This window comes from Pongo pygmaeus, chromosome 10 (assembly GCF_028885625.2).
Source record: "Pongo pygmaeus isolate AG05252 chromosome 10, NHGRI_mPonPyg2-v2.0_pri, whole genome shotgun sequence".
In the NCBI taxonomy this organism is placed as follows: Eukaryota; Metazoa; Chordata; class Mammalia; order Primates; family Hominidae; genus Pongo; species Pongo pygmaeus.
Genome location: NC_072383.2, coordinates 3,636,831 through 3,652,712, shown reverse-complemented (window position 1 = coordinate 3,652,712; position 15,882 = coordinate 3,636,831). Strand labels below are relative to the sequence as shown.

Genomic DNA, 15,882 nt, shown 5'->3' with positions numbered 1-15,882 from the left:
CATGATAAACTGAGGCTCTTGGAGAAGGCGGCTGTTTTCTGCTTTCAGGATGACTCTGTTACGGCCTCACCTTTTATGGCAGCAAGGGATTCTCAAGCCAGGTCCCATCTGTCCAGCCGACATTGTCAGCCTGCCCTCTGGGCAATCCTATGACACTCCTCTCAGTTGAGAACATTTTCTGTTCTGCAGGAAGCTGTGGGAGACCGGGTTCCTGTTCTTCTGCTGGGTAATAAGCTTGACAACGAGAAGGAGCGGGAAGTCCCCCGGGGCCTCGGAGAGCAGCTTGCCAAGGTAAAGAGCAAGCATTTCCATCTCTCTGGACAGAGTGTGACCCCGAGGGAAGTCGGGCAAATGCCCAAAAGCCTTGGTGGGGACTTTCTCTGGAAGTGCCATGGGAAGGAGTCAACTGGAAAAGATGGGTGTCTTGGTATCCTGGGAATGGCCCAGCTCATGTGCATGTAGAACTTTGCATAGAAAGCCACAGGTTGCAAGATGGAGCTGGTTAGGGACCACTAGGGTATGGGGAATTATCCTAAAGTCCCTTCCTTGTAACTCAGAATTATAAATTCAAAGATAGCAATAGTTTACTTATTTCAATCCCCCTCCAATCTGCATTTCCACTTGATCACCCCCAGGGATGAAAAACTCACACTCTGCAAAGCAGTGTGTTCTTCTGCAGACCACTGTGTTAGAGAGTTCATCCTTTCTGTCAGGATTGAGCCTCAAAGTCGTGAACTCAGGATAAACTCAGGAGACACACTGGAAAACCTACCGTTAAAATAAGCATGGAGCCCCTTGCTCAAAAATGGAATCAATGGGGCTTAATGGAAATCAGGCAACAAAACGTGGTTCCTTGGCTTATTCTACTGCCTCAGAGTTTGGTTTTCATGGAACTGTGTGTCTGGGAGGATGGGGTGCTTACCAGCCCCATGATTCTGTAATTCTTCGCTTGCTCGTCCTAAACAGTGTTTCATGATTTCAGAGCCTGGGAGAACGAGCACAGATGGTACGACTCAAGGGAAAAGGAGGAGGAAGGGCCTGGCAGGTGTCTTCATGGAGGGTCACTAGACAGTTACATGTCCACAATTCCAAAATCCAAAAAGCTCTGAAAACAGAAAGGGTTGTTTTGTATTTTATCTGGCAGAAAAATCTGACCAGAAATGACATGAGGCTATTCATGGTTGTAACCTCACTTTGAGTGAATATTCAAAGGTTTCACTGAAGAAATAGTAATATGTTTGATTATAGAGTGCTGTCTGAAATCCATTGAGGGTATTATATAATATATGGTATATACATGTATTACCTTTCTAAGATTCAGAAAATTCTGGATTTCGAAATATACCTGGACCCAAAGATTCTATCCATTTTCTTTTCTTTTTTTCTTTTTTGTGTTAGTGAAAAAAAAACTAAGACTCAGGAGTTAAGTGATACATTCGTATTATCACAGCTTACCCGAGGTGGGGTCAGAACTCAAAGCAGGAAGGCAAATCATGTCTTCCAGTTCTAAGTCCTATGTCCTTCTCTCCCCACTATTTCCACCCCATGGAACTTCTACTGTTTGACAGACTGACCCAAGAGATTGCAGATCTGAGAGAAATACAGACAGGGAGAGACAGAGCCCATGGGGCTTGGTGAAAAGGGCAGAGGGTGGAGCTGGCCTGTGGGTGTAGGTGGGGAAAGCTGCACTGGGAGCATGGCAGAGCCTCCTGAGCTACAGTCACAGAACTGTCCTCACTCAACTGGCCTGCATCCCCTCAGGGCATCAGCCTCCAAGAACAGGCCATCTAAAAGCCAGGGCCCTGTGCCATCAGCATTGTCATAATGACACCAGTAATCTATTAATGGGAGTGATCAATGGAATATGATGAGCCTTAACCAAGGGCTCCTGCACCACGCAGGCAGAACAACCTCATCCTAATGAGCTGACGGCTGGTCTGGTGCACCAGTGCTGACAGCCAGGGCAGCTAGAGTACTAATTAACTGGTGCCAAAGAGAATTCCTACTGGAGTGCCTCATGACACCTGTCCCCAAGGCCTGTGGAATGCCACTGTCTTGGGAAAAGCATGCTGCAAGGAGCTCTGCCATTAACTCAATGTGGGACTGAACAAGCCAGCCAAGTGCCCTCTCTCACTGCAGCTTATCTGCCTGTGAAAGGGGGAAGAATATTGCCCGCCCTGGCCTTTGTGTCTTTGCCTGAATCACAGGGCTGGTGTAACCTGGAATGAGCATGTGTGTACTCGAGAGTAATTTGGGAAAGTGTAAAGAGACACTAAGACAGCGTATGGTTTCGTTGTTTTGCAGTTGTTATAGCTCACCTGGGAGATGGTTACAGAGCTTGCATCAGTCAGGGAGCCTGTGGAGACAGAAATCAGCCACGTACAGAGTGGGGAAGGATTATGAGGAGGTCAAGGGGCCTGCGAGAGGATGCGAAGGCTGTAGGTAGATGCATAAGGGGGCTCTCCCGCCACCCCCCACAATCCCCTCTCACTCCATTACTCTTGTATTCGCTCTGTTTTATGATTCTAGGAGAACAATCTGATCTTCTATGAATGCAGCGCCTACTCTGGTCACAACACCAAAGAATCCCTGCTCCATCTGGCCAGGTAAAGAGATGTGCTTCCCAGGTGCAGTAACTGCTGTGTCCAGCTGTGTCTGCCTTCAGGGAGGCACCGTGTTTCCCTCCACCCAGGCCACACCTCTGACCCCCCCTTCCTCCCCATTGGCCAGAGCCCTCTGAGTATAGGCAACGGGGTCCTAGGCCTTTGTATGGGATTGCAACATCAGGAGCAGCTTTCTGAAACAATGATGTTGGGAAAGAAGGTATCCCTGCCTGTCACCCCCATTGCAGTCTTCTTCTGAGTCTTAAAGGCTGCCTTTTCCTAGGGATGCTCTTTTTAAATGCAAATCCTTCTGGGAAAGGTCAGATCAGAGGCCCCTCAGCACTGGCTGATGTCTTAGCAGGGACTAGCTGGAAGCCAGCTGGAGGCAAGAATGGTTTATAATATGAGTTCCTGGGTGTGGGAGGAAGGAGTGGGTGTAGAAACCAGAAAGAAGAGGGGCTGTGATGGGAAATCAATGGGAGGTAACCAAGGTAATGGTGCTGGTAGCATGAAAAGACTGGTTTCTGAAGGCCCTGCCTACACCAAAAATTTAAACAACAAAACCATGCTGGGACTCATTTCCAATACTTAAGCATTCACTCATTCATTCATCCATCTAGGCCTTCATTTCATTCCATCTATTCATCCATCCAGCAAATACTTAACAGAGCCCATTTTGTGCTCAGCACTCATTCTGGGGCATTTAAAAATATTTTTCTTTGAGTAATTAAGAGCCCAGAACAACTCCTCTATGTATTGGTGAGGTTATGGGGTTATGGAGTATCACAAGGAAACATTCTAGGCTTTTCTCTGCCCCTGACTCCCTGGGCAAATGCCCTGCCTCTCTCAACTTTGTCAGGAAGGTGGGAACATCAATCACACCTTCCGTCCCCGCCCACTCTCAACACAGGTTGTTGAGAGAATCAAAGGAGGTGCGTAATGCAAAAGCGTTTTGAAAGTATAAAGCAGAGACAAGGTGTTTACCATTATTTTTAATTCCTCACCTCCTACAGTTAATCTGGAGCTGTGGCCACATGGCACAGCCCTACTGCAGAGGTCACAACCCATCAGTATATTTTGGAGCCTCACCTGTGTGCTGGTTACTGTGATAGGCTGCAGAGGCACAGAGACAAAAGATAAGTCTCGGTCCCAAGCAACTCATTTTCTGCCGTGGGAGACAGTCAGGGAAGCCACGCATTGTGACGCTGGGTGATGGGGTCATAACGGAGGAAGGGTCAGATGCTGTCAGGGGCACTTAGGCTTACCTAGAGGATCAGGAGAGGCTTCCTGGAGGAGGTGTCTTGAAGGGTCCATGTCAACTAAACTCTCTGGCTTTACAATTACAGCTGTGCACCTGTACTGTCCAGTGAGAGATGTTCAGGACTCTCTCTGATGCCGTGGTGAGGGTGGGTTCTCTCCATATGGCCCAGATGACCTGTAACCTGAGGGTGACTTGTCCAGGTTGCCAGCCCCTGGGCCTATCAACTTCCCCATCACTGACACGATCTATTCCCCTCTCCCAGGTTCCTCAAGGAGCAAGAAGACACAGTGAGAGAGGACACCATTCAGGTCGGCCACCCTGCTAAGAAGAAATCCTGCTGTGGCTGATAGGGTCCTACAAGGATTGCCCCCAGCAAACCTGAGGTCACAGAGCCTGCCCTGATCCTGCACACAGCTCCTGCACAGATGCCGCCCACCGGGGCCCGCCCAGTCCTTTTCTTTGTCAGTCACTTGCCTCCCCCAAAAGGAAGGAAAGCACATCCCATCAGGAGAGCTGCTCTTGGAGCATCTCAGAGTGTTTTCTCTCCTTTCTCTTTCTAGACCCCAGATGCCCGTGCCTCCTTTGTTGTTGTTGTTGTTGTTTTCCCCGACTTAGTTTCCTAGGGGAAAGAAACAGATGGGCTTTTCCAGAAAAGCCACCACGTGCCTTCTCCACCCCCCTTCTCCTCCCCTTGCCCTTAGGAGCCTCGGCACTGCTGTTGCCATGGCAACCACGCAGGGCCCGACTTGCGGCTTCCTGCAGGCCAAAGGTACAGCACTCAGGTGCCGACAGGGTAGTTAATCTTACTTGGCCACTGTTCTGCGGCGGCCAGAGGGAGAGTCTTATACGTGCTTCGTGGACCTTGAGATACCCGAGTTGTTGACTGCAGCAAACCAGGGCAGCCACATTCTATTCTAACCCCTGCCCGGGTCTCTGCTGTTTCCTTAATCCCAGCTTTGAGCCTTCCCTCTCAGCACCATGCCTGCTGCCTTTGTCCCCTTGGCTGTTGTGGAACAGTGCCTTAGGGAGAACCCACAGCCTTTCCTTCTCACCCCCCACCTACAACCCTGACTCCGGGGTGGACTGTGGGTGATAAGTGTATGCCTGGGGTTAGGGAGTAGGTTGACTTCCTACTTAACTTTGACTGAGAAATGAAAAGAAAACTAGTGGAAAAAAGCCATCTGCTGCTAAACAGAGTGACCATTTCTGGAGGGTATAAATGAGGTATATATAGCTATATAAAAGCCATTTTCTAAATGTTTCTCAAAATAGCTCTTTGAAAAATCATACGTGATGATTAACAGGGTGGAGTGGCATGCAGGCCATGGGGCTCAGTGCGAGGGCCATAGTTACTGACTTCATTTTATTTTCTTTTACTTTATTTCAGAACACTGTATTTTTTTTTCAGTGTGGCTGTGATGTTGACATTTTGCTGGCGTTTGAGAAGTGAACAGAATGTAGCTGCTGGCTTCAGCACCCCCGATTGCAATAGCACAGGGCATTTGGACTGGGGGAATGATCTGGGTCCCGTGGGATTCCTGCAGCTGGGTGGTGGTGAGTTCCCAGCCAGCTCCGGCATCACTAGCCAGCTGTTACAGCACTCTTGCCCGGAGTAGGAAGTCGAATGAAAGTTATTACAAAGACAACTGCCAATCACTGGGCCTGCAGACCCAGGCCCCCACAGGAAAGTGGGTGGTCCACACCCAAGTGGGGCACACAGAGAGGGACAGGGGCAGAAAGTGTCCACAGGTTCCAACAAGATAGTTGAAGACAACCCCACACAGCCACATGGATGGGGGAGAGGGTACTGGCCAGAGTTCTCAAGGCATTCCAATAGCCTCCTTCCAGACTCCCAAAACAGTCAGAGGCTCTCTGGGTCACCAGGCAAGTACCTACCTCTTTTTTGCAGACTCCTCTCTTTCATTGAGCACTTGCAGGAACCAGAGAGCCCATTGAGGGTGCTGAACAAAAATGAGGACTGGGTACCAGGAGGTGCTCCATGATCCTAAGCAAGCCTGCTCCCTCCTTGGCCCCCACCACATCAGTAAAATGAGGGGGTGGGATATTTGATGCTTTGAGCTCTTGCTCAGATGCACAGGATGACATATTTATTTTCCATCATAGGCTGGCCCTGGACCCCAGTCCAAGGTTAAAGAGAATTCGCAGGAAACTCCCTTCCCCTAGGGAAGGGGAGTGGTGGTGGTCCCATTAATAGGATGAGGCAGGGAGAGGGGATGCATGGGTCACCCAGAGGTGGCCCTCCAATTGTGTGTGTGTGTGTGTGCGTGCACGCACATGTGTGTTGTGTGTGTCATGTACGGGAAGGGAAAGGAAGGATAGAAGATCATGGTGGCCATGGAGGAAGTCAACTCACTCTTCTGCTTTTGACAAAAAGCAGATATAGCTATTGGGATTTATGGGGCAAGCAGACCATTCCTGGGGTTCCCTAACCCCACAAATGTCTTTATTCCTAATTCCTTGCCCCTGCTTTCCGCTGCATTCTTCCATTTAGAAACAGGCCATGCAAGGTTTAAGGCAGGGAAGGGTGGCCCTAGTGACCTAGTGCCTGGCCTTCTGGCATGTGGGGTAAATCACCATGATTCTTCAAAGGAGAGAGAAAGGAGCAGGGAGGGTCTTCAGGCCTCTGATGCTCTCTTCCCCAACCCCCCTTTTAAAAAGAGGAGAGGGCCAAGTGTGGTGGCTCACACCTGTAATCCCAGCTGAGCCAGAGGATCATTTGAGACCAGAAGTTTGACACCAGCCTGAGTAACATACCAAGACCCTACCACTACAAAAAAAAAAAAAAAAAAAAAAAAAAAATTGAAAATTAGCAGAGCATGGTGGCATGAGCCTGTAGCTTTATTTAGCTACTCAGGAGGCTGAGCCAAGAGGATCACTTGAGCCCAGGAGTTTGAGGTTAAAGTGAGCTATGATGGTGCCACTGCACTCCAGCCTGAGGGACAGAGTGAGATTCTGTCTTTAAAAAAAGTGGAGGATTGGGACTCCAGAGGAACTCTAAGAAGTTCCTTGTCCCCAGCTCTCAGCTCCCCTCCTCCCATTCCTTTTAAGTCACCATGTTGATCAGAGCCACCCTGGGCTGTCACTCTGGCCCAGAGGCTGCCAGAGAAAACTTCTGGCTCTGTGTCATTCACATCGTTGTAATGGCCTTGAGCAAGTCACTTAACCAGGATCCACATTCATCTATAGACTGGAATTTTCGATGTGTACCTCACAGGGTCATTTTAGTATTAGATGAGGTAATGTATGTAAAGTACCTAGCAACGTGCCCAGAATATAAGAGGTGTTAATAAGTAGGGGCTATTTTTGTTGTCAACATTGAGTTGCTGTCCTGGCCACTTGCCTTGCTTCAGTTTTATATTTAGAACCAGCTAACAGTTACTAAGCATCTGCCCAGAACTGGGCACTTTCACAAACACAACCTCGTTTGAGCATCTGTTTGCCCAGCCCGTTTGCCTGAGTTCTGAGCTCATATCTGACTTGCCTCTTGCTGTTCTTTGTTCCTGAGTTTCCTAGTTTCCTGGTTTTCCTATCAGTGCCTATGCATTCCAGTGCCTGTTGCCTGATCTCAGCACCCAGTCCTCTCTCCCTCCGTCTCTGTGGTGGTCCAGGAATCACTCGGCAGCTCAGACCTGGTCACAACTCCTGGGTATTTACCAATGAATGGCCTGTGCTCATTGCCATCCCTGGCTCTTGCCTGCTCCCCTGTTCTTATACCTTTTGCTTCTTCTAGGGGCTGATGCTGCCCTCAGCGCTGAATTGCCAAACCAAGAACCTCATCACAACGCAATGCCCCAGTTGCTTTGCTCCTTGTCTAGCATTTGTTTCACCCCACACTCTCTGTGGGACTTCTTTTGTTCCCCTGTAATGCCTTAGCTTTCTCCCTGCTCCTCATCTTATACTCTTTCTCTACTCTTAATACTTCTACCCACTCTGAGATGCTTCTTCTCCCTGCTTTCCTCCTGGGCCCAGGCCAGGCCATACCTATATAGTCTATCAAAAATGGCTCAACCGTTTGTCTCTGTCACTAGCAGTCACTGCTCCAACGGAGCTTAAACCGACTTCAGCTAAATGGAATTGCAACACAATTGGTGGCTTCCAGGGACATATTTATACTTTAACAGAGAACTGTAGGGGAGGCAAACCTTTAACTCAAAGGAATGAGTCCCTAGTGATCGGATATTAACCACTATAATGGGTTATGGAAGTCAAATATTTAGGACAAAGCTGCCTTCTCTATTCTCAAAGACCTCAGTTTGCTTCATGTATTTTGGGGCTTTATCTCTAGGTTGAAATATATTTATAATAGTGATTTCTTCTGGATGGATTGACCCTTTATCATTATAAAGTGTCCTTGTTTGTCTTTAGTAACAATTTTTGTCTCAAACTTGATTTATTTTATTTTATTTTATTTTTGAGATGCAATTTCCCTCTTGTTGCCCAGGCTGGAGTGCAGTGGCGTGATCTCGGCTCACCACAACCTGTGCCTCCCGGGTTCACGCCATTCTCCTGCCTCAGCCTCCCGAGTAGCTGGGACTACAGGCACCCACCACCATACCTGGCTAATTTTTTTGTATTTTTAGTAGAGATGGGGTTTCACCGTGTTGGCCAGGCTGGTCTTGAACTCTTGACCTCAGGTGATCTGCCTGCCTTGGCCTCCCAAAGTGCTGGGATTACAGGTGTGAGCCACCGAGCCAATTTTGTCTGATATTAGTGTAGCCACTTCAGCTCTCTTTTTATTGCTGTTTGCATTGTATATCTTTATCTTTTACATCCTTTTAATTTCAATCTAGTTGTCCTTTTAAATCTAAAGTGAGTCTCTTGGAGACAGCGTATAGTTGGATCATGTTTTTTAAATCTGTTCTTCCAATCTCTTAATTGGAAAGTTTAATTTATTTGCATTTAATATAATTGAAAAAGTAAGATTTGTCTGCCACTTTGCTATTTATTTTCTATACATCATATGTCTTTTTAAATCTTGTGTTCTTTCATTACTGCCTTCTTTTATGTTAAATAGATATTTTCTTTCATTCTCTTGTTTCATTTACTATATATTTTTGAATTATTCTCTTGGTAGTTGCCCTGGGGATTACCATTAATATCTGAATTTATAACCATCTGTCCGTGTTAATACCAGCTTAATTTCAAGTATACAAAAATGTTGCTCTAAAGTGGTCCCATTTTCCCCTCCCTTATGCTATTATTGTCACAGATTTCATCTTTATACATTTTGTGCCCATCAACATGCATTTATAATTATTGCCATATTCAGTTTTTTATTTAAATCAGAAAAAAGTTACCAACAAAAAATAAATTTGTATTGTTTTATATCTGACTTCATAATTTCTTTTACTAGTGCTCTTTATTTCTTCATGTTGATTCACATTACTATCTTGTGCCTTTTCATTTCAGCCTGAAGGATTACTTTTACTATTTTTTGTGGGGCAGGCTTGTCATAGACAAACTCTCTTGTTAGAGACAAATTTTCTCAGTTTATCTGGAAATGTCTTAATTTATCCTTCATTTTTGAAGGATAGTTTTGCCAGATATAGAATTTTTGATTGACAGCTTTTTTTTTTTTTTTTTGAAGAACTTTGACTGTACCATCCCACTGTTTCCAGCCTTCATGGTTTCTGATGTAAAATTAGCTGTTGGTATCATTGAGGAACGCTTGCATTTGATGAATTGTTTCTCTCTTTGTGCTTTCAAAATTGTCTTTGTTTTTCAATGGTTTCATTTTGACGTGTGCAGCTATGGATCTTTTTAAGTTTATCCCACTTGGAGATTGCTGAGCTTCTTGAATGTGCAGATTAATAGTTTTCATGAAATTGGGGGAGATTTTGGTCCTTATTTCTTCAAATATTCTCTCTACTTCTTTCTCTCCTTTCCTTCTGGGGTTCCCATTATGTGCGTTTGACACGCTTGATGGTGTCTCACAGGTTTCCGAGGCTCTGTTTATTATTATTCATTCTTTTTTCTTTATGTTCCTCAGATTGGGTAATCTCAGTTGACTGATCTTTAGGCTCACTAGTTCTTTCTTCTGCCTGTTCAAATATGCTGTTGGGCCTGTCTAGTGAATTTTTCTTTTCCATTATTGTACTTTTCATTTCCAGAATTTGTCTGGTTCCTTATTATAATTTCTCTGTCTTCATCAGTATTCTCTATTTGGTGAGACATTATCCTCACACTTTCCTTTAGTTCTTTAGACATGATTTACTTTAGGTCTTTAAACATATTTAAAATAGCTTAAAGTCTCAAAGAGCTTACATTGGTAGCCACCTGTCCTGTGCACAAACCAAATTCTGCTTGCCAATCTCTGCTTTCTTTCTCATACTTCACACAACCCAGCTAGGACTCTGGCCTTTTTCTTTAGCTTGACCTTTACCCTCCTCTCTAAGGTCTCTCCTTTCTTCTGGATTCTAAGGAGGAGGCCCTTCAGGTCTGAGAACGCCTCCCCTCTTCCTGAGCTTCTATTGCCCTTCTGGAGGAGGTAAGCTGCCCAAGGAGTTACCCAGTCTCTCAGGGGAAGTAAAGAGAGGCCAGACATGCTCAGACAATCTTCCCTGTCCTTCTAAGAATTCAGTCATCCTGCAAAGCTTTACTCAAAAGGGATTGCGGGGGAAGACTGCAAATCACGGCAAATCTGAAGCTTTTCTTTAAAAAAGCCAGCTTAATTACTTCAAAATAATGAAATTATGGGCACACATGCATACAAAACCCAAGACTTAAGTAGCCTGTTGTTGCTGGTTGTGATCAAAGCCCGAGCTTGGTTTCTGAGCTGGCCCTAGGAGCACTGCCACCTCCCCTCCCTTCCTCCGGGGAGCAGAAAGAGGCTGCACAAATTCCAACAAAGTTTAGTCAAAAGCCATAGGATTTTTACTTTATTGGTTATTCTGTCCCTTCTTATCTGGCAGAGGAGAGGGTTAACAGGATACAACCACCTTCTAAACCTCCTGCCCCACTTCCTAACTCTGTTGATGTTTCTATTAATAGACATATTAATTACTAACAATAGCAGTGACAAAGAACATCATAACTCCACCTTTTACACAATTCAGTGGAACCAATTTAATCAAAGTGCCCTACTTAGGGAGAACATTGCTAGAAATGACAGGGATTGGGAAACCATATGGTGCTTGGCAGAGGACCCGAAATCAATGCAGACACTGAGGAGCTTGGGCAAAGTGTGTCATTTATCATTCTGGGGCTAGGGCTGAGTCAGGTCCAAGAACTGACCCCCTCTCAGAGCTGGGACTTCATCAAGGCTTTGGCTCTGGTTCGAACGTGGTACTTGCAGGCTCTTGTTGCACCAGGAGACTCCTCTCCCAGCAAATAAGGACTCCTAGGACCAGTGAGGTCTGTGCTATCATAATGAATTATGAGTGGATCCATCTGAACTATAAAAACAAATACCACCGATAAACAACACTGCAGTGCTAAGCAAAAATGCCTGAAGAACATAGACAGAGAGAATGGGATTTTTAAAGAAAAATTTATAAATAGAAATCAAAACGTGAAGCTCAGAATGAATTTGGGAAACATGATTGGAACTGGGATTCACTGAGCACGTGTCGCACTAGGTCAAGGGCAGAGTGTCAGGGTGTGGCCCAACATCAGGTGCATGGGCTCTCCAGGCCACTCTGCACTGAAGCAAATTGCGCCATTCTGTATGGTGTTTAGTCATACATACGGCCCACAGGGCTCTAATGATTTAGAGGCACTGGACTGAGCTCCTGAGGGCAGGAGCATTCATCTCTGTAGCCACATGTTTGGTACAGTGTCTGACAAATAACATTTACCTTGTAGGAACACGTGAGAGCAGAGCATCCTTTCTCAGGAACAAGGCCCACCCCCTGGTGAGCCGCTCCACTGGAGTCGTAGGTCCCTAACCTGTGGCCTAGGTAGACCTTAGGATTTGCCTCACTGATGCAAATGAGTTGCTGCTGCTTGCTTTTGAAACAAAGTGTTGGCATGTTCCAGCTGCTGCGATTCAATTGCCTTTCAGACAGTGTGGTGCCCAACAAAGCATCCGTCTCAACACCCCGCGGCCTCCCCAGCTGCCACTAGTAGCAATCCATTACCCGCAGGCAGCTCAACAACTCAATTTGACTTGGGCTCCACGCCCCTAAACAAAAGATGCTTCCCTGCCCTGTTCTTCTCCTTCCTGTTGTGAAAGCAGCCTTCCTTGCCCTTACCCAGCTGTGGCTCTCTCAACCGCTTCCTCTAGCCCCAAAGGCCTGCTCAGAATAAGGACCTGCACACAAGTTGTGTGGCCCTGGGCAAAACCTGGAGCTGCTTGATGTTCTGAGCCTGCTTTCAAATCTGCAAAATAGTGCTCTCTGCCTTACTCCCTCACAGGCTAGTGTGAAGGTCAAAAGAGAACTCCTGGGAAAGAGCTTAGTCAGCTGAAAGGCTCTAAACAAATGATAGTTATTACATTGTCCTCTCTCTCCCCATGCAAGAGACCAAAACAAAACAATATGCAAAAGAGAGAGAAAATCCCACACTTCTTGGTAACTGGAAAGGCTGAGGCCATGGGTGACAGCACCCCCCATTTCCCTGGGAAAGGAGAATAAGTAAAACTTGAATTCCTTCAATTAGAGACTCATCTAAGAACACTTTCTATCTTCCCACTCTGTTTTGAAGTAGGACAGGGGGCCCAGCATCACAGACTACAAGGTTCTTACCTTGTAGTTCTGGTCTCATTCGTTTTTGTATCTATCAAGCCTGGTACATAAACACAGTAGGTAGGTGGATGGATGAATTTGTTGTCCAGTCAAGACTTCAGCTAGCACATTCCTAATTGACCTGCCTTTACATATATGGTTTCTAAAACATTTTCACACTGGGATGATGACAGAGTTCTGGAGATGGATGGTGGTGATGGTTGCACACACTATTGGGAATATACTTAATGACGTTGAATTGTACGTTTTTAGATGGTTAAAATTGTAAATTTTATGTTATGTATATTTTACCACAATAAAAAATTTTAAGAAGAAACACTGTCACAAACATTTATGTTCCATGAATGAAGGAAGGATTCAATTCTCTTTGATCCCCAGCAACTGAAGCTGTAAGACACTCAGTGTTTGTCTCAAGTTATATTAAGAGATGAGAGAGCTGGAAAGGAAGACAAGCTCACGTACAGCCTTTGGTGCTTCACTGTGCTTGAGGGGAGGAAACAGCTAGAAATGCACAAGCATAAATTAACATGCCGTACAAATGCCTCTACCATAACTCCCACCTTCCTTCCCCTGAGGGCCTCACCCCACCTCACCCGACTCTCAGCTCCGCAGCAGGAGGGTGCTCAGTGCTCCTGAACCTTCTGCCCCTGCCCATGAACACGTTTCTCTGTGAGTGTGGCCCCACCACCTGTAGACAAGCTTCTGGTCGACAGACCTTCACATCCTGTATGCCAACAGGAGCCCCTCGCCTAGCCCCAGAGTAGATCGTCAGAGTATGTTGAATGACAACAACAACAACAAAAACAAGTGGCAAAAATCTTATGTGGTTCCTGGAGTTTTGTTGCATTGACTATAGCAGGAGATACATTAATTAACACCCAGAAATATGTTGGTTTTGCAGAAATTTGCATTGTAATAATTTACAGTAAAGACTAGAAATCAGCATAGAAGGATTGGCGCTGAAGAGGGAGCCTGAGTATGCAGTTCAGGGATGAAGGGCTGACTTTGGCTTGAAGCTTATTCTGAGGGACTCAGGAGGGCCGGATTAGAACTGGTGATGGCAGAGCGAAAGGATTTCAATTTATCCCAATGGAGGAGTTTATCTCCAACAGTGCTGTCCAGCAAGGAAACAGGCTGCCTCACAGGGTGAACTTTCTGAAGCTCTGGTCTTAGAAATGCAGGTGGGAAATTAGGTACAAAGGATTACAAGGCCCCCGTCTACACCCACAGCCCTGGATCTGAGGGCGAAATGAGAGGATATAGCACAGGTGGTATGGGGAGTCAGGATGACCTGAGCTAGGAAGCTTTCCAGGCCCAGGAGGACGGGGAGCTAGTTCATTTCTCAAGTTCAGTTTCCCTCCTTTAACCCGTCTCTTCTTCACTTTCCTCCCTGCCCTACTTCTTCCTCCTCTTCCCCGCCATCCCTCCTCCTCGCTCTACGTCCCCATCAGGGAGGGGAAAGCACCTGGCTTGGAAGTCTATCTAGCCCAGAGCGATTTGCTCCCTCCATCCCTCCTCCTCGCTCTACGTCCCCATCAGGGAGGGGAAAGCACCTGGCTTGGAAGTCTATCTAGCCCAGAGCGATTTGCTCCCTCCATCCCTCCTCCTCGCTCTACGTCCCCATCAGGGAGGGGAAAGCACCTGGCTTGGAAGTCTATGTAGCCCAGAGTGATTTGCTCCCTCCATCCCTCCTCCTCGCTCTACGTCCCCATCAGGGAGGGGAAAGCACCTGGCTTGGAAGTCTATCTAGCCCAGAGCGATTTGCTCCGCAGCTTCCCTGGCGAGGAGGGAGGTGCTGGATCCTGGCCAGAGCCCTGCCAGCTTCCCTATTGTGGCAAGTGAAATCATCAGCTTCACACTGCGGGTCTATTTAAATCAGCCTTTCATGTCTGATGGATTTAAAAATATGCTAGGAGTCGGCATCTTAAATACAAGAAACACAAACAAGCAGATGAAGCTGCATTTTTCCTTCCTCTGTGCCCTCCCCACTCCCTCTCCCCTTCCTTCCCCCTCTCTCCTTCCCCCTCCCAAAGCAACTTTCATTCATAAGGCCCATCTCCTCTGCTCTCCCCTTCCCTCCAGCCCACTCAGTGGCACAGGAAGCCTTTAGTCTGAGCAGCGGCTGGGAGCACAGGGGTCTGGGTTCCCTCAACTCTGCCAGAGACCAGTAAGTACCCCTAACCTCTGCTCCACCCCCCAGGGTGAATGCTGGGCACCCTCACTCTAGCCAATGCTCCCCTTACCCCCACCCCAGCCAACAGGGTCTTCTGCATTGACTAGTGTGTACAAACAAGCACCAGGCTGGCTGCGAATTGGCTCACTATGCTCACTACGCTCCCTCCTCAAATCACACACAGTAAGGAGACTGTGGCCCCGGCAGGAGGAGGGATGCACCCAGGGTTTGAGGTCAGTGAGCAGCCAAGCTGGTCCCTGGCTCATTGCCCTTGCTGTCCACAGCTGGCTCCACACAAGCCTTGCAACTTCTTCCCACTCAGTGCTGGGAAGGGGGTTCACTGCACCCAGAACCCTACAACTCCAGTAAGGCATTTGTGAGAGTCTCACAGATTCCATGGCAGCAGGGTTCCCCACATCACAAAGGACGGATATTCACTGGGAACCCTTCTGGGGCTTTGATCTAACCCAATCTTCTCCTGCTGTAAATTAAGCCACATTCCCTCTAATCCCTGAGCATCATCCCTTTGAGACTTGCTAAGTGGTCTTTCATATGCCCCATCTCCTGGCAGGTGGCCGGCTGCCTGGCCAGCACTGCAGTCGCTGGAATCAGGAGAGCAGCCCCCTAGATGTGGCAGTACTGCCCTGGCCTGACTGCACTGTGTCCCAGCCCACATGAACCTAGGTGAAGGGGCTACTTCGGGTTCTCAACCGTGGATGCAGGTTCAAATCACCTGGGGGGCTTTTCTTTATTTTTGGCAGTTTATTTTATTTTTTAAAAATAGGTCAGGTGCAGTGGCTCACACTTGTAATTCCTGGCCCAGGTGGGAGGATCACTTGAGGCCAGGAGTTCAAGGCTGCAGTAAGCTATGATTGCACCATTGCACTCCAGCCTGGGTGACAGAGCAAGATCCTGTCCCTAAAAATAATAATATCAACTCTTGCCCCCCACCCCCAACTGCCGCTGGAAATTCTGATTTAATTAGAAGCTGGAAGACCTTTATTTTTCAATTGTTTAACATCACTATTATTAGCACCAATAGTAATGGAATGGAATAATAGCGAAAAATCTCACAAGCTCGCAAGAATTTTCTTGACCTTAGATCAGCTCTTTGATGCCTCTTCCTCTTTGACCACACTG

General features: G+C 47.0%; 1 protein-coding gene across 5 annotated transcripts in view; it reads left to right on the top strand.

Annotated features, from left to right (window-relative positions):
* CRACR2A (calcium release activated channel regulator 2A) overlaps positions 1-9,485 on the top strand; it is a 142,955-nt gene extending 133,470 nt beyond the window's left edge. For 4 of the 5 annotated variants that reach the window (XM_054445470.1, XM_054445472.1, XM_054445469.1 and 1 more), the window contains 4 exons: positions 190-291; positions 2,530-2,606; positions 4,127-4,172; positions 5,273-9,485. In XM_054445470.1, coding sequence (XP_054301445.1) covers positions 190-291; positions 2,530-2,606; positions 4,127-4,172; positions 5,273-5,314 — 267 coding nt within the window. In that variant the 3' untranslated portion in view covers positions 5,315-9,485. Of the gene's footprint in view, positions 1-189; positions 292-2,529; positions 2,607-4,126 lie in introns of all 5 variants that reach the window. The other variant, XM_054445471.1, reaches the window with a different exon arrangement.
* The last annotated feature ends 6,397 nt before the right edge of the window (positions 9,486-15,882 follow it).